This window comes from Bubalus bubalis, chromosome 16, assembly GCF_019923935.1.
Source record: "Bubalus bubalis isolate 160015118507 breed Murrah chromosome 16, NDDB_SH_1, whole genome shotgun sequence".
Taxonomy (NCBI): Eukaryota; Metazoa; Chordata; class Mammalia; order Artiodactyla; family Bovidae; genus Bubalus; species Bubalus bubalis.
This window is the reverse complement of record NC_059172.1, coordinates 3,205,001-3,226,787: the sequence shown is the minus strand read 5'-3', so window position 1 is coordinate 3,226,787 and position 21,787 is coordinate 3,205,001. Positions and strand designations below refer to the sequence as shown.

At 54.0% G+C, this 21,787-nt stretch overlaps 1 protein-coding gene and 1 pseudogene across 3 annotated transcripts; both read left to right on the top strand.

Annotated features, from left to right (window-relative positions):
- The first annotated feature begins 2,668 nt into the window (after nucleotides 1-2,668).
- Nucleotides 2,669-7,022, top strand: LOC112579538 (annotated as a pseudogene).
- Nucleotides 7,023-7,144: 122 nt separating this feature from the next.
- On the top strand, nucleotides 7,145-21,209 carry SMTNL1 (smoothelin like 1). Of its 3 annotated transcripts, none has more exons than XM_006080732.4 (8): nucleotides 7,145-7,303; nucleotides 12,655-13,301; nucleotides 13,528-13,660; nucleotides 14,028-14,079; nucleotides 15,517-15,678; nucleotides 15,831-15,945; nucleotides 16,039-16,190; nucleotides 20,959-21,209. In XM_006080732.4, the coding sequence occupies exons 2-8, from the start codon at nucleotides 12,657-12,659 to the stop codon at nucleotides 21,101-21,103; spliced, it is 1,404 nt and encodes a 467-aa protein (XP_006080794.1). In that variant the 5' UTR covers nucleotides 7,145-7,303; nucleotides 12,655-12,656; the 3' UTR covers nucleotides 21,104-21,209. The 3 variants fall into 3 exon arrangements, with proteins under 3 accessions (XP_006080794.1, XP_006080793.1, XP_006080791.1); XM_006080731.4 differs by having other exon boundaries at nucleotides 12,655-13,316; nucleotides 15,520-15,678; XM_006080729.4 differs by having other exon boundaries at nucleotides 12,655-13,316.
- The last annotated feature ends 578 nt before the right edge of the window (nucleotides 21,210-21,787 follow it).

Genomic DNA, 21,787 nt, shown 5'->3' with positions numbered 1-21,787 from the left:
GCTAATAGAGTTTTGCCAAGAAAACACACTGGTCATAGCAAACACCCTCTTCCAACAACACAAGAGACAACATGGACATCACCAGATGGTCAACACCAAAATCAGATTGATTATATTCTTTTTAGCCAAAGATGGAGAAGCTCTATACAGTCAGCAAAAATAAGACTGGGAGCTGACTGTGGCTCAGACCATGAACTCCTTATTGCCAAATTCAGACTGAAATTGAAGAAAGTGGAGAAAACCACTAGACCATTTAGATATGATGTAAATCAAATCCCCTATGACTATACAGTGGCAGTGACAAATAGATTTAAGGGACTAGATCTAATAGAGTGCCTGATGAACTATGGATGGAGGCTCGTGACATTGTACAGGAGACAGGAATCAAGACCATCCCCAAGAAAAACAAATGCAAAAAAGCAAAATGGCTGTCTGAGGAGGCCTTACAAATAGCTGTGAAAAGAAGGAAAGCGAAAAGCAAAAGAGAAAAGGAAAGATATACCCATTTGAATGCAGAGTTCCAAAAAATAGCAAGGAGAGATAAGAAAGCTTTCCTCAGCGATCAATGCAAAGAAATAGAGGAAAACAATACAATGGGAAAGACTAGAGATTGCTTCAAGAAAATTAGAGATACCAAGGGAACATTTTATGCAAATATGGGCTCAATAAAGGACAGAAATGGTATGGACCTAACAGAAGCAGAAGATATTAAGAAGAGGTGGCAAGAATACACAGACGAACTGTACAAAAAAGAGCTTCATGACCCAGATAATCACAATGGTGTGATCACTCACCTAGAGCCAGACTTCCTGGAATGTGAAGTCAAGTGGGCCTTAGAAAGCATCACTATGAACAAAGCTAGTGGAGGTGATGGAATTCCAATTGAGCTATTTCAAATCCTGAAAGATGATGCTGTGAAAGTGCTGCACTCAATATGCCAGCAAATTTGGAAAACTCAGCAATGGCCACAGGACTGGAAAAGGTCAGTTTTCATTCCAATCCTAAAGAAAGGCAATGCCAAAGAATGTTCAAACTACCGCACAATTGCACTCATCTCACACGCTAGTAAAGTAATGCTCAAAATTCTCCAAGCCAGGCTTCAGCAATACATGAACCATGAACTTCCAGATGTTCAAGCTGGTATTAGAAAAGGCATAGGAACCAGAGATCAAATTGCCGACATCCGCTGGATCATCGAAAAAGCAAGAGAGTTCCAGAAAAACATCTATTTCTGCTTTATTGACTATGCCAAAGCCTTTGACTGTGTGGATCACAATAAACTGTGGAAAATTCTGAAAGAGATGGGAATACCAGACCACCTGACCTGCCTCTTTAGAAACCTGTATGCAGGTCAGGAAGCAACAGTTAGAACTGGACATGGATCAACAGACTGGTTCCAAATAGGAAAAGGAGTACGTCAAGGCTGTATATTGTCACCCTGCTTATTTAACTTCTATGCAGAGTACATCATGAGAAACGCTGGGCTGGAGGAAGCACAAGCTGGAATCAAGATTGCCGAGGGAAATATCAATGACCTCAGATATGCAGATGACACCACCCTTATGGCAGAAAGTGAAGAAGAGCTAAAAAGCTTCTTGATGAAAGTGAAAGAAGAGAATGAAAAAGTTGGCTTAAAACTCAACATTCAGAAAACGAAGATCATGGCATCCTGTCCCATCACTTCATGGAAAATAGATGGATAAACAGTGGAAACAGTGTCAGACTTTATTTTTTGGGGCTCCAAAATCACTGTAGATGGTGATTGCGCCATGAAATTAAAAGATGCTTACTCCTAGGAAGGAAAGTTATGACCAACCTAGACACCATATTAAAAAGCAGAGACATTACTTTGCCAACAAAGGTCTATCTATTCAAAGCTATGGTTTTTCCAGTGGTCATGTATAGATATGAGAGTTGGACTATAAAGAAAGCTGAGCACCAAAGAATTGATGCTTTTGAACCGTGGTGTTGCAGAAGACTCTTGAGAGTCCCTTGGACTGCAAGGAGATCCAATCACTCCATCCTAAAGGAGATCAGTCCTGAGTGTTCATTGGAAGGACTGATGTTGAAGCTGAAACTCCAATACTTTGGCCACCTGATGGGAAGAGCTGACTCGTTGGAAAAGACCCTGATGCTGGGAAGGATTGGGGGCAGGAGGAGAAGGGGACGACAGAGGATGAGATGGTTGGATGGCATCACCGACTCAATGGACATGGATTTGGGTGGACTCCGGGAGTTGGTGATGGACAGGGAGGCCTGGCGTGCTGTGGTTTGTGGGGTCACAAAGAGTCGGACACAACTAAGCGATTGAACTGAAGTGAAGTAGACGCCCCAGACCATCTCTTCATAAAGATGATTAGGCAGCCATTGCAACTGCCAGCAGAGCCATCCTAGCGTGCTTGGGTGAAGAAGAAGGGTATTTGTGAGTGTGTGTGAGTGTGAAGGGTATTAGTCGCTCAGTCATGTCCAATTCTTGGTGACCGCATGGACTGTAGCCCACCAGGCTCCTCTGTCTATGGGGATTCTCCTGGCAAGAATACTGGAGTGTGTTGTCATACCCTCCTTTAGGGGATCTTCCCAACCTAGGATCAAACCCAGGTCTCTCACACTGCAGGCAGATTCTTTACCGTCTGATCCACCAGGGAAACACAAGAATACTGGAGTGGGTAGACTATCCGCTCTCCAGGGGATCTTCCCAACCCCGGGATGGAATCCGGGTCTCCTGCATTGTAGGCAGACTCATTGTCTGAGCCACCAGGGAACAAGACAATGTGCTTCTCTGCATGCCTGTCTCCTGCTCCCCGCCCTCCTCCCCCCACCCCAAGAAAAATCCACCTCAATCCTGGATTTTTCAAGGGACATCCCAGTGAACGAAATTTAAAGATGCGAGTTAATGATGCAAGGGTACACTGCCCGTAGGAGAAGGTGGGCCAGACACTTTATATGGTTGGTCACGGTGTACTTTCCTGGGAAAGCCATGATTTTGAACATTGGGTCTCATTACAGCACTGCTATAAGGACTCAACCTCTGTAAACCCTGTGCCCTGATGCTTTAAAATTGAGGGTTAGGACTTCCCTGGAGGCACGGTGGATAAGAATCTGCCTACCACTGCGGATAGCAGGAGTTCAATTCCTGGTCTGGGAAGATTCCACATGCCTTGGAGCAGATAAGCCCTGAGCCACGACTACAGAGCCTGCACACCTACAGCAGATGCTCTGCAACAGAGAAGCCACGGCAATGAGAGGCCCGCACACCGCGATGGACAGGAGCTTACCCTCTCTGCAACTAGAGAAAGCCGGCATACAGCAACAAAGACCCAGGGCAACCAAAAATGAATAAATTTTTTAAACTGAGGTATAAAATTCCGACAGTAAAGTAGTAACATGCAGAATCTTAAGCTTAATTTTTAAACAGATATTCATTTTTATAACCATTACCCAGATCAAGATACAAAATACTTTCAGCACCCTAAAAAGTTATCTCATGTCCCTTCCCAGTCAATATCCCCTCTCCTGCAGTGAACCTCTATTCTGACTTCTATCAGCATCAGTTAGTTCTGCCTACTCTTGAACATCGTGTAAGCAAAATTATACATTACTTTCTGTTTGTGCCTCACCTCTTTAGCTCAACGTAGCATCAGTGAGATTTCAGCCATACTGTCGTGTGTATCTCTTATGCATTTTTCTTTATTGCTGTCGAGTGTTTGATTGTATAAATCAGCTGTAATGCATTTATCTATGCTCCTGTTGATGAACTTGTGGGTTGTTTCCAGTTTTGGCTATTGAGATAATACTGTGATGTATATTATTGTACATATGTTATCCTGGTTTTTGCTTTTGAAAACATTATAAATATATGGAATATTAAGAAATTACATGGAAAAAAAGATGGGTTCTTGCGAGAAGAATCTGCTTCCTAGATGGGATTTTTTTTTATCAGATTTTATGAATGATTGTGTAACTGTATGATTCCATTTAAATCACATTCTGAAAATGACAAAGTTATAGCGATGAGAGAAAAGATTAATGAGATTGCCTAGGGTTAGATTTGGTGGGGAGAGGGAGGGAAGTGTGCCTAAGGGAATAACACAAGGCAGATCTTTGTGTGGGTGAAATGGTTCCATGTCCTGATTGTGGGTGGAGGTTTTATACAAATCTAAGCTGTCATAACACCATACAAGCCATCATATCCAGGCCAACTTCCTTGTTTTGATATTGCATGAGTTATGTAAGATTTAGCTTTCAGTGGATAAATCTTAAGTAAAATGTAACCTTCAGTTCCCTTTCTGTACTACTTAGGTAACTTCCTATAAACCTATAATTATTTCAAAATGAAGTTTTAAAAATCATTATAAAACAAACAGGAAAAATAGCATATCTAATCCATGACAGTTGCTCAATAACAATGAAATGTTGTTTTCTTTTTGGAGTTTCATTTATTAGGGCAAGTTTAAAAGTACAGAAAACGTTTCCTGTGGGCGCCACTCTCCTCTCCCCGCCATGGCGTGTGCTTGTCCACTGACCCCAGTGTGCTCTGAAAAGGGGGGCTCCTCTGGCAAAAATGTCACTTTGCCTGCTGTGTTCAAGGCTCCCACTCGACCAGATAGTGTGAACTAGGTTCACACCAACTTGCGCAAAAGCAACAGACAGCCCTCTGCTGCCAGTGGATCAGCAGGTCATCAAACCCGTGCCAAGTGTCAGGGTACCGGCAGAGCTGTGGCTCGAATTCCCAGGGTTCCAGGTGGCTGGACTCCCCATTCTGGCCAGGGTGCTTCTGGAAATATGTGTCGTGGGGGCCACCTGTTTGCACCAACCAGGACCTGATGACGTTAGCACCGCAGAGCGAATACAGCGCAGCAGTGATACGCCATCTGCTCTGCACCAGCCGCCCTGGCCTCGCCACCGCTGGTCATGCCTAAAGGTCATTGTGTAGGGGAAGCTCCTGAACTTCCTTTGGTGGCTGAAGATAAAGTTGAAGGCTACAAGAAGACCAAGCAGGCTGTTTTGCTTCTGAAGAAAGTGAAGGCCTGAAATGACATCAAAAAGGTCTACGCCTCTCAGCGAATGAGAGCTGGCAGAGGTAAAATGAGAAACCCTTGCGTGTCCAGCGCAGGGGACCCAGCCTCATCTATAACGAAGACAGTCGTATCATCAGGGCCTTCAGAAACATCCCTGGAATTAATGGAAGCAAGCTGAACATTTTGAAACTTGCTCCTGGCGGTCATGTGGGGCGTTTCTGCATTCGGACTGAAAGCGCTCTCCGAAAGCCAGATGAGCTGTATGGCACTCGGCATCAAGCAGCCTCCCTCAAGAGTAACTACAACCTCCCCATGCACAAGATGCTCAATACAGACCTCAGAAGCCTCTTGAAAAGCCCAGAAATCCATAGAGCACTCTGAGCACCACGCAAGAAGATTCATCACAGAGTCCTGAGAAAGAATGCACTGAAAACCCTGAGACTCACACTGAAGCTTAACCCACACGCAAAGACCACGCGCCAGAACGCCCTTCTTCGACAGGCCAAGAACCACAGAGTCCGCCGGGATAAGGCGGCGGCAGCACAAGACGCCAAATCAGATGAGAAGGGGGTTGGGGGCAAGAAGCCTGCGGTGGGAAAAAAGTCTGCAGGGCACCAAGAAACCAGCAGCTGAGAAGAAGCCCGCAGGAAAGAAGGCCACCCCAGAGGGAAAGAAGGCTGCTGCGCACACTTACATTTGCTTATTCCATAAACGCCAACTCATCTGGGGCAGCTGATTTTGAATAAAGACCTGAACAAAGAGGCAAGGAGAAACATGAAAAATAATAAGTAAATACAAGTCCGGAAAAGTGGCGAGCACGGCGTACTGAATTTTCAGATGGTAATCACCCATCACCAGGACTTGTTGTCAGCATTTAGCCGTATTTTCTCCATCTAACTGTATCTCTAACAGATGAAGTCTTTTTTCCACATTGCAATTTTCAGGCCCTTAAAGTTATAGATGTCTTCATACTAAGTACGGCTGGCAATCAGCAACATTGCACTGTTCAACCACTGGCACCCAAACCGGGTTTTCAGACCATGCCAGGCAGAAGCCCCCGAGTTTTCATTCCATATTTAAGCTAACTAAAGTATTTGCTCATTTAATATCTATCTAGTGAGCACCCCATCTGACCCAGGCAACTTGCTAGTTCCCAGGCATATAGCCATGAACAGGAAGGTAAAACCCCTGTCCTACTGCAGCTTAGAGTCTAGAGAGAAACTCCAGTGACAAATGAATAAGGTGATTTTGGATTTCAATAAATATACAAGAAGGAAATAAACTATGCGGAGATGATGGAGAGGAACTCAAGGTCATGGGAGGCCTCTAGGAGGAAATGACATTTCAGAGCAGAAGACAGTCTTACAAAGGGCAGGAGGGGAACGGTGGTAGTCCCGAGAACGGAAAGGAGGCAATATATTGAAGGAATTGGAAGGAGGCCAGGATGGCTGAAGTGGTGGGGATAGTGCGGGGGGAGGGTTGGGGGAGTCCCAGCTTTCTAAGTCACAGCCCCCATCACGAATTCTCCGAAAGCAGTCCCCTTCTTAGACCACAGGACCCCTGGAGAAGGTAAAGAAAGATGTTCTGTTTTTCAGAGCAAAAATCCCAATTCAGTGCAAAAATTTGCTCCGAGCCTACTGTGTCCTGGTCACTTCAGCACAAAATAGAGCTCAGTTTGTATCATCTGGACTCGTAAGCCATTAGCTTGGACCCTCTCCCTTCTCTCTGCCCCTCCCCCACCCCATCCATCGGGGGGGCCCCCAGGACAGGTCCCCATGGCAGCTGTCCACTCACCCCCTCCCTTGCCAACCTCCTGCAGCTGCTTTAGTCCGAGGACGGGTAAAGGGACTGTTTAACAGAGGGTGGAGGGCAGGGAGGTGCAGGACCTGGGCTCTGGATGTGCAGGGGAGGCCGGACAGCTGGCAACCACGCTCCACAGGGGCCCTGGGGGCTGCCCGGGCCAGGCGAGGACGAGGACGCGGGGAAGGAAACGGGCCCAGGATGGATGCGGGCCCAGGCAGGCGGGAGGGCCCGGCAGTGATTGAAAGGTGCCACCTGTCGGCGCTCCACGGGAAACCCGAGCCTCCCCGTCCAGGGGGAGTGTTGTACCAACAGGGTAGTAAACAATGCTGGTCCGTGGCCCCAGGCCCTTGAAGTGGGGGGGTGGGGGGAAGGTGGGGGGAAGGTGGGGGCTAGAAGCCCGGGGGCTTAAAGACAGCCCGGGAGAGACACCACTCAGCTCAAGGGAGGAGACGGCTCCAGGACCCCAGACAGAGGCCCCCCAGGTAGGCGAAGCCCTGCGCCCCTTTCCGAGCAGCCCCTCCATCTGCCGACCCCTCTGCCCACCTCCAAGGGCAGGAGCCTCTGAGCAGCGCCCCCCGGTTGGAGAAATCCTCTCTGACTCTCTCCATCACTATGTCAACTCTTTTGAGCTGGAGGTCGGAGGCCCTGGGGTGCCTAGCAGAGTCGCCCCCAGGTGGCCACCCGCCAGGACCTGATGGGCAGAGAGGGCTTCGGAGACTTCCGAGTCCAGTTGGGTGGGAGGCGGCGTCTCTGAGCAGCTGAGGGGGGCATCTCCGAGGGATGTGACTGGCTGGAGGACCACAGGAAGACAGATGAGGCGGCAGAGGTTCTGGGGGTGTCAGCAGAGCCTCGCAGCACGTCTCCACCATGCGGGGCTTGGAACGCGGGCTCCTGGCCACTTTGCCTTCCCGTCTGCCAAGGCAACAGGAAGAGGCAGAAGCTGCCACAGCGGACACAAAACCAGGGCAGAATGAAGGCTTCCCGGGCAGGGCAGGGGCACGGAGGCTACCACGTACTTGGAAGCGAGAGCCGACCTCCTCAGCCACTTCTGACTGCCCTCCTGGGGTCCCCCTCACCCCCGCCGGGCGCCTTCCACGGGACCCCGGCTGAGGAGCCACAGGGGGCAGCGTCTGCGGCAGAAGCTCTGGCTGGTCGTCGGGAGACTGGGCTCTGCACACAGTTTGGCCGTTTAATTGTCCTAAGCACCACTGTAGTCAAGGGGCTTCCACTCCCCGAGCCTCACATTCCTGCATCTGTAAAATGGGGCCAACAACGCCTGTTCCGAGGGCTTAGAGTGAGGAAGCAGGGAGGTACAGGAGGGTGCCCACAGTGCAAGCTGTACAATTGTTAGTGCTGGTGTGTGTGCGCGTGTGTGTGTGTACACACCTGCCCCTCCCCTCCACCGTGCTGTGTGTGGCGCATGGATGTAGGGTAAGGCGGCTGCAGGGCTCGGCTATGTCTTAGCCTATCACTGCCACACTTTGAGGCATAAAAACGGCTCCTCATCTTACCGGTGTTCAGTTCTCTTTGCCTTGTCTTACCAACTAAATGCCCTCCTGGCTGAGTCAGGACCTTAATCTGGCCCAGGGCAGGGCAGAAGCCAACCTACACCGTACAAGCTGATGTATGCTGAGTCCTCCTTCCGTGCCAGGAACACCCCCAAATACGTTCTATGCATTGGCTTTCTTAACCCTCCACCATCCCTATGAGGTGAGACCTATTTTTATCTCCAGAAATCAAAACCCAGGCAGGGTAAGAAGCTTGCTCAAGGTCACAGTGGGAGCCGGGAATCCCCTTGTAGGAAGCTGAAGAATCAGTGATTTTCACCACTGCGCCACATCACCTTCCAAACAAGAGCACAAGGTAGGGATGGGGTGTGTTGACCATGCAGACCAGCATTCACTATAGTTTCTTCTGCTAAAGGTGGCATTGCTCAAGAGGGCGGTAGATGCGTCTCAGGGTTGCTGTTCAGTCGCTCAGTCGTGTCCAACTCTCTGCGACCCCATGGACTGCAGCACGCCAGGCCTCCCTGTCCTTCACCATCTCCAAGAGTCTACTCAAAGTCATGTCCATTGAGTCAGTGATGCCATCCAACCATCTCATCCTCTGTCGTCCCCTTCTCCTCCTGCCCCTCAATCTTTCCCAGCATCAGGGTCTTTTCCAAGGAGTCAGCTCTTCACATCAGGTGGCCAAAGTATTGGAGCCTCAGCTTGAGCATCAGTCCTTCCAAGGAATATTCAGGACTGATTTCCTTTAGGATGGACTGGTTGGATCTCCTTGCAGTCCAACGGACTCTCAAATGTGTTCTCCAACACCACAGTTCTAAAGCATCAATTCTTCAGTACTCAGCCTTCTTTGTGGTTCAGCTCTCACATCTGTACCAGGGAAGCCTGTGGAAACTAGGGCCTCCTAAGACATTAATCTGGAGAAGGCAATGGCACCCCACTCCAGTACTCTTGCCTGGACTATCCCATGGACGGAGGAGCCTAGTCGGCTGCAGTCCATGGGGTCTCGAAGAGTCGGACACGACTGAGAACTTTACTTTCACTTTTTACTTTCATGCATTGGAGAAGGAAATGGCAAACCACTCCAGTGTTCTTGCCTGGAGAATCCCAGCGATGGGGGAGCCTGGTGAGTTGCCGTCTATGGGGTCACACAGAGTCGGACACGACTGAAGTGACTTAGCAGCAGCAGCAAGACATTAATCGGGCTTCCCAGGTGGTGCCAGTGGTAAAGAACCCACCTGCCCATGCAGGAGGAGAAAGAGACTCGAGGCAGAGGCTACCTCAGGGTAGACAAAGCAAAATGAAAAGAAAGCAAGAAAAAGAAAATCCAAGGCCAAATATGGAGAAAATGAGTTAAAGGAAGAAAATATGTTTGGAGAAAAATGAGTTAAAGGAAGCTAAACAAAGTTAAGATTTCTTTACCATGGGGTATCTGGACTCTAAGTGCTAATGAAGCTGTAAGACTCTAAAAGGGTTAAGAGTAGGCTGTTTCTGAAACAGTCTTAGCCAGTGAACACCCTCCTGTCCCCAGTGAAGCCCTCATTAATGCCTTGTTCACTCAGTCGTGTCTGACTTTGTGGCCCCATGGACTGCAGCCCCCACCCACCAGGCTCCTCTGCCCATGGAATTTTCCAGGCAAGAATACTGGAGTGGGGTGCCAGTTCCTTCTCCAGGAGATCTTCCAGACCCAGGGATCGAACCCGAGTCTCTTTCGCCTCCTGCATGGGCAGGCAGGTTCTTTGCCACTGGCACCACCTGGGAAGCCCTATTAATGTCTTAGGAGGCCCTAGTTTTCCACAGGCTTCCCGGGGTAGCTCAGCTGGTAAAGAATCCACCCGTAATGCAGGAGACCCCAGTTCAATTTCCTGCATCAGGAAGATCCCCTGGAGGAGAGAATGGCTACCCACTCCACTATTCTGGGGCTTCCTTGGTGGCTTAGCTGGTGAAGAATCCCCCTGCAAGGTGGGAGACCTGGGTTTGATCCCTGGGTTGGGAGGATTCCCTGGAAAAGGGTTAGGCTACCCACTCCAGTATTCTTGGGCTTCCCTGGTGGCTCAGCTGGTAAAGAATCTGCCTGCAATGCAGGAGACCTGGGTTGGGAAGATCCCCTGGAGAAGGGCGTGGCAACCCACTCCAGTATTTTTGCCTGGAGAATCCCCATGGACAGGAGCCTGGTGGGTTACAGTCCATGGGGTTGCAAAGAGTCAGACACGACTGAGCGATTGAGCACAGCACAGTTTTCCACAGAACACAGTTTGCCAACTCGATCTAGACCAGTCCCGTCTGTGTTGGAAGTGAAGACTCCCCAGAGAGGCAAGGAGACTCGCTCCGGTCCCAGGCTCAGGGCTGAGGTCAGGACAAGCTCCTAGCTCCCTGCCGATGGGTGTTCCATCTCCTGGCTTCATTGATTTCCCTCCAGCTTTAATTCACTGCCAGAGCTGTGAACCAGGGGCTGTAGTGGGAGTGATGGAATTGAAGGGCAGCGTGAGCATCTTTGAAAATCCCAGCCCGCTTCCTGGGGAAACTGTGGGAGACTGAACCGGGGACCCCCAGGACCCGAATGGCTGGCAGGAACAGGGCCGGCCTTCGTATGCCCGTCTTCCTGCCTCCGTCCCAACTGCCCAGGTGCCAGCGGTACTGCACCCAGAGTGACCGCCCTGCAGGGGGCAGGAGGTATTTTTAGCCAGTGACAGCAATGTCTGCTTCTTTTACTGCCTGAGTCATGCCCTGAACATTATTCAGGGATTATTTTCTCTGTAAAAAGACCCCCCAAGAAGGGCAGAAGGAGCTGGCTCTGTCCCCCTACCCAGCTATTTTCGTAGATGGGACAGCACAACCATCCTTCAGTGTCAGTGGGGAAGCAGTCTCAGCCTCCCTGGTGGACACTAAGATCGGCAGATGCTCTCGTCTCTCACATGAAATGGGGCAGCGTCTGCTTATAACCTACACAGTCCTTTCTGATACTGTTAAGTCAGCTCGAGATCGATTGTAATACCCTGTACAATGACAATGTTATGTAAACAATTGTTAATAACAATGTAAATGCTACGTAAATAGTTGGAGCAGCTGCAGATTCAAGTTTTGCCTTTTGGAATTTTCTGGATTTTTTTTTTTTCAAATATTTTCCATCCGAGGTTGGTTTAATCCACCGAGCCTGAGGACATGGAAGGCTGACTGTACATACAGAGCTTGAAGAGGAAACCTCACGTTGAAGTGTCACGCGCTCCCTTTCCTCCCACCCCCGGCAGCTGGAGGATCAGACTTCCCTGCGGAGGTTAATCAGGGAGAGCACATATCTGTTCTTCACCAAAGGGAACTCTGCCAGGCTCAGGGCCAGCTCTTCGGAGACTCACACACAGCCTGGCAGAGACCCAGACCCCATGCAGGCCCAGAGCTCCCCAAATCTCAGGCATCCTTACACCATCTCCGCGGCTTAGGTATCTCGTATCCTGCTTTTCTGAACGTCTTCCTTCGAATTAGTTGATTTTAACGTCAATAAATGCATTTATAAAAGAAACTTTATATCACTATTGGAAATGGAAACTCCACGTCACTGGCCAGAAATAGAACGTAACTGTAAAAATAAATCCAACTGGAATCAAAGCAGTCTTATTTGATTCTATCTAGAGACTCCTGTCTGCTTTGGGCTCTGAGCCTGCGGGCCCTGCGGACAGCTATCTCCATCAAAAGGGAAGAGGAGCAACTGTCCAGGGATGCGAGTGTCAAACTGTAACCACCTCGCTGACTTATTCAAAAAGGGGCCAAATCATTGAAAAAGCATTATGTGACTCTGTTTTTTTTTTTTTTAAGTGTGTTTATTTATTTGCCTTTAGCTGTGCAGGGTCTCTGCTGCTGTGCCCAGGCTTTCTCTAGTGGCAGCGAGTGGGGCGACTCTTCCCTGCGATGCCCAGGGCTTCTCTTGTGAGGCTCTCGGGCCCCAGAGTGTGGGCTCAGTAGTTGTGGTCCAAGGGCTTAACTGCCCCTCCACATGTGGAATCTTCTCGTACCAGGCATTGAACCCATGTCCCCTGCATTGGCAGGCAGATTCTTAACCACTGGACCACCAAGCAAGTCCTGACCCAGTGTTCTTTAAAGCCCAAGTCACAATCCGCAGAGGACCGTTCGGTGGACATCAAGTAAACAGAGCTGGCCCAACACCCCATTTTGGGGGAAGTGGTGCCCTCCCCCTTTAACCAGACAGAAAGTGGGTGCTGGTGTCTCATGTCCAAGCAATGGGGGCCCTGGGACTGAATTGAAGGCGTCCCGACTCCAGGGCCTTCACCTGGAGAGAGGGGGCATGACCGGGTGTGTCTGTCTTCTCTTTCCAGAGATGGAGCAGAAGGCAGGGAAGTCCTCCGAGGACGGGGCCACTGTCCCCCCAGCCGCGGAGGCCCCGGAGCCTGCGGGAGGTGGTGGCTCTGTGGAGGAGGAGGCCGCAGGCCCCGCTGAGAGCACCGCCAGAGCAGGGCCGGCCACAGCAGGACAGCAGGAGCAGGCCCCGGCCGAGGACGGCGTCTCCGCTGAATGCCATGCAGACGGGCTGGGTGAGGTCAAGGCGGAATCCCAAGGGGAGGCTGAGCTTCAACAGGAAGACCCAGGGCAGGGAGAGACCACCGCGTCCCCTCGGAAGACTGACAGGAAAGACCAGACCGACTCTGAGCCTGCGGGGGCTGAGGGAGACGGGGAGATCGCGTCCGCCTCTGAGGAGCGGAGCGCTGATGAGAAAGAGGCCAGGCCGGGGTCTAGGGAGACAGTCGACGCGAGCGGAGAGGCCCAGGCTGAGCCGAAGCAGGCTTCAGGGGTGCAGGAGGCCGAGGCTGGAGGCGGGGAGGCCGAAGGGCCTCAGGAGGAGGGCGGCAAGACCGAGGAGCCCCAGGCTGCAGCCCGAGAGGAAGCCGGCGCACCAGCGGCCCAGCCTGACTCTCCGAAGGCCGCTGTGGAGGACGAGGCCAAGCCCGAGCCACAGGAGGAGGAGGTGACGGAGCGGGTGGTGAGTGAGGGAGTGGAGAGGAGGGAGGGGGCCCTATGGCAGTCCAGAGTCCCCCCCCCAAGTAAGCCCCTGTCCCGCTTTATTCCTCGGGGAAAGTCCAAGAGCCTGGGTGGCGGCAGGTGGCAGAAGCCGTGCTTGGCCCCAGGCTGCCTTCCAGATCTTTCTGAAGCCTCGGGCAGGCACGAGCCCACCCAGCGCACGTTTGTTCCAGGAGCCAGGTGGTCCTGATGAGGAGCAGGACCAGGGTGCGGGGGCAGAGGCTGAGGACGGGGCAGGGGGGCCTCCCAGCTCCCCGGAGGGATGGCCCGAGAGCCCCACAGAGGAGGGCGGCAGCGCCAGCCCAGGTGAGGGGGCGCCCCGGAGCCCACCTGCTGCTGGGCCCGTCCCGGGGGTGAGGGTTGGGGGTGGAGAGGGGCCCAGGAGCCCACCTTGCTGCGGGGGCCACCCCAGGGGGGCGTTGGGTAGAAGAGGGGGGCCAGGAGCCCACCTGCTGCACTGCTCGCCTGGGGTCATGCGAGGCCCCCAGGAGCCCACCTTGCTGCAGGGGCCACCCTGTGGGACATGGGGTGGAGGGCCCCAGGAGCCCACCTGCTGCATGGCCCACCCAGGGGGTGTCGGGGGGCGTGGCCAGGAGCCCACCATGCTGTAGGCCCTGCCCAGGGGGCGCGCCGGGGTCGCCCCGCTTCCCTCCCTCCTGTTCCTCTCCCTCAGAGGGGCTGAGCCCAGACACTGCTGCTTCTGAAGAACTCGGTCCTTCAGCCAGGTAATGTCAAACGCTGGAGCCCCAGCTCCCCCTCCACACCACAACCTGCTCCCTACAAAGCCTGCTGTCCCCTGAGACTGGGCCTCCAGCGTCTAATCTCGAGATATGCCAGGAATATTGCTGCCCCCTAGCTCAGGGCAACCCAGAGAATCCCAGGGATGGGGGAGCTTGGTGGGCTGCCATCTATGGGGTCGCACAGAGTTGGACACGACTGAAGCGACTTAGCAGCAGCAGCAGCAGCTCAGGGCAGAGCCTGGGAAATGAGAAGAGTTGGAGCGGGGAGCAAAGGGCAGTGGAGCATCCCTGGTTGGACTCCAGCACTGGGTGGAGTGCTGAAGAAGCCTCCTCTCCAGCACCCCTAGGACTCTTCATGGGAGCCCCCAGTCTTGTCTGTCTCCGCAGTCTCAGCATCACCAGTCACGCATGAGCAGAAAGCCTGAGTTTGGACAGCAACGCTGCCACTTGTCTTGGTCGTACGTTGTTCCTGTCTGACTCTTTGGGACTCCATGGACTGTAGCCCACCAGGCGCCTTTGTCCGTGGGATTTCCCAGGCAAGGGTACTGAAGTGGGTTTGCCATCTCCTCTTCCAGGGGATCTTCCCGACCCAGGGATGGCACACGCGTCTCCTGCCTTGGCAGACGGATATTTTTTTTTTTACCACTGAGCCAGTCGGGAAGTCCTGCTGTCTGATCGTGGCTGTATCACTTCCCCCTCCTCCCCTGGGACGTGGACACAGTCAGGGTACCTGCCTCATAGGCTTCTGGTGAGGCTCAGATGACGTCTGTGTATAAAGCACTCAGCCTGACGCCTGGTGCCTGAAAGGTGCTGGATAACACGAGTGACCTGACAGTCCCAAGTTGTTGTTCAGTCACTAAGTCGCACCTGACTCTTTGTGACCCCATGGACTTCAGCACGCCAGGCCTCCCTGTCCATCACCAACTCGTGGAGTTTTCTCAAGCTCATGTCCATTGAGTCAGTGATGCCATCCAGCCATCTCATCCTCTGTCATCCCCTTCTCCTCCTGCCCTCAATCTTTCCCAGCAGCAGGGTCTTTTCCAATGAGTCAGCTCTTCACATCAGGTGGCCAAAGTATTGGAGTTTCAGCTTCAGCATGAGTCCTTCCAGTGAATATTCAGGGTTGGTTTCCTTTAGGATGGACTGGTTTGACAGTCCCAAGATCACATGGCAAATAAGAAGCCTAGGCAGGACTGGAACTCAGGTCAGACCTCAGGTGTGCCCTTGTTCTAACCTACTGCAGTCAGACTGAACCTCACTCTTCCTTCCCAGCGCCTCCCAGTGCTGGGCCTGGAGGCACGTGTGTGAGGCGGGGACTGTAGCTCTGTAGCCTCTTGGGCCGGCAGGGACCACTGCCCAGCCAGCCTCCTCCCTGAAGAGGCGCGTCCTAGCCCCCCTCATGCTCCTCTGAACGTTTCCAAGCAGTGACTCTTCGCCCAGCGATGTGCCCCAGAGCCCCACGGAGCCCCCTCCGTCAGAAGAGAAGAAGAAAGAGAAGGCGCCAGAGCGCAGAGTGTCCGCTCCTACCCGGCCCCGGGGACCCCGAGCTCAGAACCGCAAGGCCATCGTGGACAAGTTCGGAGGGTAGGATTCGGGCGAGGGGCTGGCGGGGCTGAATTGGTGGGAGGATGGGGCGGGGGAGCAGCCCGAGCCCCAGAGGGACATCTGATGGGTCCTACCCCCACCCCGGGCGGACTACCGTCTGATGGGACCCCACTTCCCGCTCCGGCGCACAGGGCAGCCGCGGGCCCCACGGCCCTGTTCCGGAACACCAAGGCGGCAGGCGCGGCGGTGGGCGGCGTTCGGAACATGCTGCTGGAGTGGTGCCGCGCCATGACCAGGAGCTACGAGGTGCGCGCGGCGGGCGCGGGTGGCCGTGCGGGGCTGGGGGTGGGGTCCGGCGGGGCTGGGCGCAGGCCCCTGACGCGGCTTCCGCCCCCACAGCACGTGGACATCCAGAACTTCTCCTCGAGCTGGGGCAGCGGCATGGCCTTCTGCGCGCTTATCCACAAGTTCTTCCCCGACGCCTTTGACTACGCGGCGCTGGACCCCGCGCAGCGCCGCCACAACTTCACGCTGGCCTTCTCCACCGCAGAGTAAGCCCGGGGGCGCCGGGAGGCGGGGACGGGGGGCCCAGCCGCAGGGGCCCTGGGGAAGGACAGTCAGGCCGAGCCCATGGCCACACCTCCTTGAATCCGACAGGTGCTTCTCAGATGCGGGGAACTGGTGGAGGACGGAGCAGTGGGTGAAACCGACCAAATCCCCGCTTGCCTGTGACTCCTATTCTATTTTACGTTATTTTCTTTTTTGGCCGTGCCCCGTCGCATGTGGAATCTTAGTTCCTCAAACAGGGATCAAACCTTCACTCTTGGTGTTGGAAGCAGAGAGTCTAAATCACTGGCCCACCAGCAAAGTCCCGTGACTCACACTCTAAAGAGACAGACAGCAAATACACATACATGCAGAATTAAATGTGAGGGGACAGGCGGAGAAAATGCAGGCGGGTGAGAGAGAAAGGAGGGGAAGACTGGGAGTTTGCAGAGTCCTGGGGCCAGATTCTGACCCTGACTTTTGTTAGCTGTGTGATCTTGGGTAGTCTTGTTCACCTCTCTGAGCCTCTATATTCTGACCTTTAAAATGGGCATGACATTCAGCAGGGCTGTGATGAGAATTAATAATTAAAGTCCATATCACAGTGCCTAACCCATGGCAAACGTTTCAAAAAACAAAACCCCTAGTTGCTGTTCCTATACTAAAACGAATGATATCACAATTGATACATATTTTTAAAATTAATTTAATTTTGGCTGCACAGACTTTCTCCAGGTGCAGTGAACAGCAGCAACTCTTTTTCATGTGGTGCTCAAGCTTCTTTTGTCCAGGCTCTAGACTCTTGGGCTTCAGCAGTTGTGGCTGGCCCACAGACTTAGTTGCCCGGAGGCATGTGGAATCACCCCAGACCAAGGACTGACCCCATGGTCCCTCCACTGGCAGGCGGATTCCCAACCACAGGACTACCAGGGAAGCCCCTGTGATGATACTTGTTATCCCCTGTGGGACCCGGAGGGAGATTTATTGCTGAGGTTCACACAGCTGGGTGCCTGGGCCGCAGAGGGATGGGGAAGGGGTGGACTAGACAGACAGGAGGGGCGTGAGGAGCAGCGGGGCCCAGGGAAGACCCTGAGAGGCGAACACAAGGCTGCCAGGCGGTGGGGAGCGGAGGCACTCTCCGCACCAAAGCCCCAAAGCTGGACTGGGCCAAAGGCTTCCACCTCTATCCCTGGAGAGGCCGGCCAGTCCCCAATGGCCTTGAGGCTCTCCGGGGCTCATACCTGGCTCACGCATCCTTTCCTGCCTGGGGGAGGCTTCTGAGCCACCCGGTCTGGGCAGAGGGTGTCGTCCTCCAGGACAGCTCTGAGGCCTGGGAAGGGATGGCTGAGGGCACTTCTGCAGGCCCGGAGCATGGGGCAAGTCACTGGGGATGCTGCCAGGGTCTTGGTCCGGGAGGCCGAGCCCTCTGAGCGAGTTCAGGCCTGGCCACCAGCCCGTGGGGAAGCCTGGGGCAGCCAGCCTCCCCTCTCTGGGTCTACATGTCCTCATCGGCAAAATCAGATGGCTGATACAGACCGGTGCTTTTCAAATGGGTCCCTCACCCCACTGGCAGCTTCCTCAAACAAAACAGTAAGTGGATGCCCAACACAGTAAACAGATTTAAGGGTGGCCTTTGTAGGCTGGGAGGGGCTCCCGGAGCACCCCAGATCAGTGTCCAACCCCCTTCCTAAGATGGTCCTGAAGCATGTCTACTGGGCCCTCGGGCACCAAGGATGCCATCTGAAAACTCCCAGACTTGGTGCTCCAGAATCGCTTCCCAGGTGATTTAAAAAAACCTGCCTGCCAATGCAGGAGACACCGAGAGACCCAGGGATTGAACCTGGGTCAGGAAGATCTCCTGGAGGTGGTGGTTTAGTCTCTAAGTCATGTCAGACTCTTGAGACCCATGGACTGTAGCCCGCCAAGCTCCTCTGTCCACAGGATTTTCCAGGCAAGAATACTGGAGTAGGTTGCGGTTTCCTTCTCCAGGGGATCTTCACGACCCAGGGATTGAATCCGGGTCTCCTGCACTGCAGGCAGATTCTTTACCGAAATGGCAACCAGCTCCAGTATTCTTGCCTGGAGAATCCCATGGACAGAGGAGCCTGGGAGGGCTAGAGTCCATGGGGTCACAAAGAGTCAGACACGACTGGGTACACAGCCATGCATGTGGAGTTGGTGCTCTGGAAGGCCCCTTCCAGTTTCACATTATCCTGCCCTGGGGTGGGGGTGGGGGTGGCGGTGAAGGGGTCGGGAGCCCCATGTCCTGCTCTGAGCTCGGAAGCACCTTTAAGGGCCATGACAAGCCACGTGAACCAAGCGTGATCAGATGCCAGGCATCCTGCTAAGCACTTCCCTTGGATTGTCTGATTTGACAGTCACGACGATGCTTGTGTGGCTGCCAGCAGGGAGTTATGGGAGGTTGGTGCAGGAGGGCAGTGGCCAACCCGGCCCTGGAAAGGGAAACTCCTGGCCGGGGCTGTGAGCTCTCGGTCACCATCAGAAGGGCGTGTGGCTTGGCCCTGACCAGGCGTCCCTGGCCTGTGGGCCAGGGGTCATTGTCCTCCTGCGGCTGCCAGGCTGTGCGTGTGTGGCCGTGCCATCAGGCACGCAGGATCTTAGTTCTCTGACCACGGGAGACCAGGGGTCACACGTGCACTCCTGCCAGTGGAAGCTCCAAGCCCTGACCGCTGGACCGCGCGGGAAGTCCCCCTCCCTCGCTCTCTGACCCTTGGCAGCTGATAGAACCTCTCCTAGGGCTGGGTATGAAAACGAAGTGTGCAAAGTAAGGGGCCTGGCCACAGCTGGCTCCCTTCTAGAAGGCTCCTCTGATTCCCCGGGAGCCCAGCGCTGGGCCCCTGGGGGGCTTGATTAGTGAGCTGCTGGAGGAGCCCGCCCCGGCTCCCCAGGCCCGGTGGGAATGAAGCGTTCACCTCTCCTGGGTGGAAACCGCACCTCGAGCCACACCCAGGAGCCGGCAGCATGGCAGCGTTGGTTGCGGGGAGCTCGTCCCGGGCCTTGAAGCCCTTTGGTCCGTGCTCCTCGCCTGCCCCCAGGCCCATCTGGCTCAGGTCTCGGTCCAGCTGACTCAGCCCTGAAAGGATGCCCGCTGGGACCCTGGTGGCCCCTCCCGCCGGCACCCCGCGCGGTTGGGTGGCGGGGCCTTCCGGGACTCGGCTTCAGGGCCAGGGTGCCAGGCCGTCCAGCAGGCCTGCGGTGGAGTCCCAGCTGTGCCGCTCACTTTGGGCAAACCACCAAGATGCTGCGAGTCTCCGGCTCCCCTTCTGCCGGTTGAACACAGAGGAGTGGAGTGAATGAGGGCATTCAAGAGAAGGCATTTAGACGCTCCCTGCTGGCCTAGTGGTTCAGATCCCAGGCTTTGACTGCCCTGGGCTGGGCTGGGTCAGTCCCTGGTCAGGGACCTGAGTCCTGTAAGCTGTGCAGTCCGGCCAAAAAAAAAGAGGGGAGAGGGAAACACTTGATAAGGCTCCTGGCACGTGGTGGCAAGGCCCCAACAGTGCTTCGATCAGATGGTCGGCCTCGGCGAGGCCAGGAGTAGCCCGTGGTCCCAAAGAGCAGCTGGGAAGTTAGAGAAACAGGACTTGCTGCTATATTCCGCGCAGTTGCTCAAGCTCGCCTGCCTCAGGATGTTTGCACCTGCTGTTTTCTGGAACCCCCTTCTTGCAAATATGCACCCGATTTACTTTCCTGAGCTTAAAAGTACTCTTTAAGAGAACTTTTCCTATTAAAAATCCCTTAGGGGAACTCCGGGCTTCCCTGGTGGCTCGGATGGTAAAGAGTCTGCCTGCAGTGTGGGAGACCCGGGTTCAATCCCTGGATCGGGAAGATCCCCTGGAGAAGGAAATGGCAACCCACTCCAGTATTCTTGTCTGGAAAATCCCATGGATGGAGGAGCCTGGTCAGCTACAGCCCATAGGGTCGCAAAGAGTTGGACACGACTGAGGGACTTGTCTCTTTCTCTCTCTTTTTGGGAACTCCCTGGCAGTCCAGTGGTTAGGACTCTGTGCTCTCACTGCTGAGGGCCCAGGTTCAATTCCTGGTGAGGGAACTAAAATCCAAGAAGCTGCGAGGCACTGACAACAAATAAATAAATGCCATCACCAACATATTACAAAAGCAAATCCCCTTGAACACAAACGGATACATCCAGTCCTTCCCTGCCTTATTGTTCTCTGTAGCATCACTCATCCTCTGACGTACCATCAATTTCTACTTGACGACTGCCTGTGTTCTGCCACGAGAACGTTGATGAGAATGGGGGATTCTTATTCTGTTCAGTGTTGAACTCCCCGGAAGAACACCTAGCACGTGGCACCCCTCAGTGCATGCACAGAGCCTGACTGAGGCTGGAGAGTTGAGGCTGCAAGCCTGCGCTCTAGCCGGGATTAGCATTCTGTGCTCTTCACTCTTCCTGCGGGCCCTGTCCTTCCAGAGGACAGACACAGGTGCACACAGACGGGTGGGTTACTGCGGAACCCCACACCTGAGGGCCCCACTCCCACGTGACGACACGTGGGGCAGTGGAAACGCGGGCTTTGGAATCAAGCCACGCTGAATCTGAGTCTTGACTCTGCTGGGCCTCAGCTGTTTCATCTGTACAATGGGATAGGTGCGCCACAGTCCCAGCGCTTCGGCACACAGTCCTGCGGGCTTCATCCTTGGGGGCCTGCCCCACCCCTCCCTTAGACCCCCACCTCTTCCCCTGTCGGCTCTCTGATCCCCACCTCTCACCCCTCCCCGTCTGCCCCTCAGGAAACTGGCCGACTGCGCCCAGCTGCTGGAGGTGGACGACATGGTGCGGCTGGCGGTGCCCGACTCCAAGTGCGTCTACACCTACATCCAGGAGCTGTACCGTAGCCTCGTGCAGAAGGGGCTGGTGAAGACCAAGAAGAAGTGAGGGCTGGCCGGTGCTGGCCTGGAGGCCCCCTTCAGCTCCACGGAAGCGGCGGGGCTGGGCAGGCGGCCCCAGTTTTAACTGCATTAAAGGCTCTTTTGTAAAATCCCGTCTGGCTCCTCGGGGCTCCCTCCCTACCCTTCTGGGAACCTCTCTCACTCTGGGATAAGCAGCCTCGGCTGCCTGCTTTCCTCACCTGAGGTGATTTTCTCAACAACCATGACAGGCATCTGGGACAGGACAGTGCACTGGGTCCCATCGCCAAGAAGCTGTGCGTCCCTGGGCCAGTGAGCGAACCTCTCTGAGCTTCAGTTCGCCATCTGAAGGGGGATAATAGCGACTCAAAATCCCACAGGTGCCGTGAGGGCTAAATGGGATGATGTAGGCAGTATCACCGGCCCAGTGGTCATGATTTTGAGCAAACTCTGGGAGACAGTGGGGGACGGAGGAGCCTGGGCGCTGCAGTCCACGGGGTCAGAGTCAGACGTGACTTAGCTATCTAGCGACTAACAACATGGCAACGAAGGACAAAAGGCCCGGCCGGGGCCGCCACATAAACGCTCTCTAAGCAGTGGCCCAAGGTGACGGCATCCTCACGTTTCCAGCCACGGGTGGCACTTTCCCACATCTTTTCCCCTCTTTCCACACTTCTCCTAGATCAGGGAATTCCAGGACAGGGACTGGAGT

Excerpts from the sequence above, each read along its gene's own strand:
- SMTNL1 (XM_006080729.4), top strand. The coding sequence starts at position 12,657 with ATGGAGCAGAAGGCAGGGAAGTCCTCCGAGGACGGGGCCACTGTCCCC. Across the intron at positions 13,661-14,027 it reads GGGCGGCAGCGCCAGCCCAG|AGGGGCTGAGCCCAGACACT; the intron begins GTGAGGGGGCGC and ends CCTCTCCCTCAG. Across the intron at positions 16,191-20,958 it reads CTGGCCTTCTCCACCGCAGA|GAAACTGGCCGACTGCGCCC; the intron begins GTAAGCCCGGGG and ends TCTGCCCCTCAG.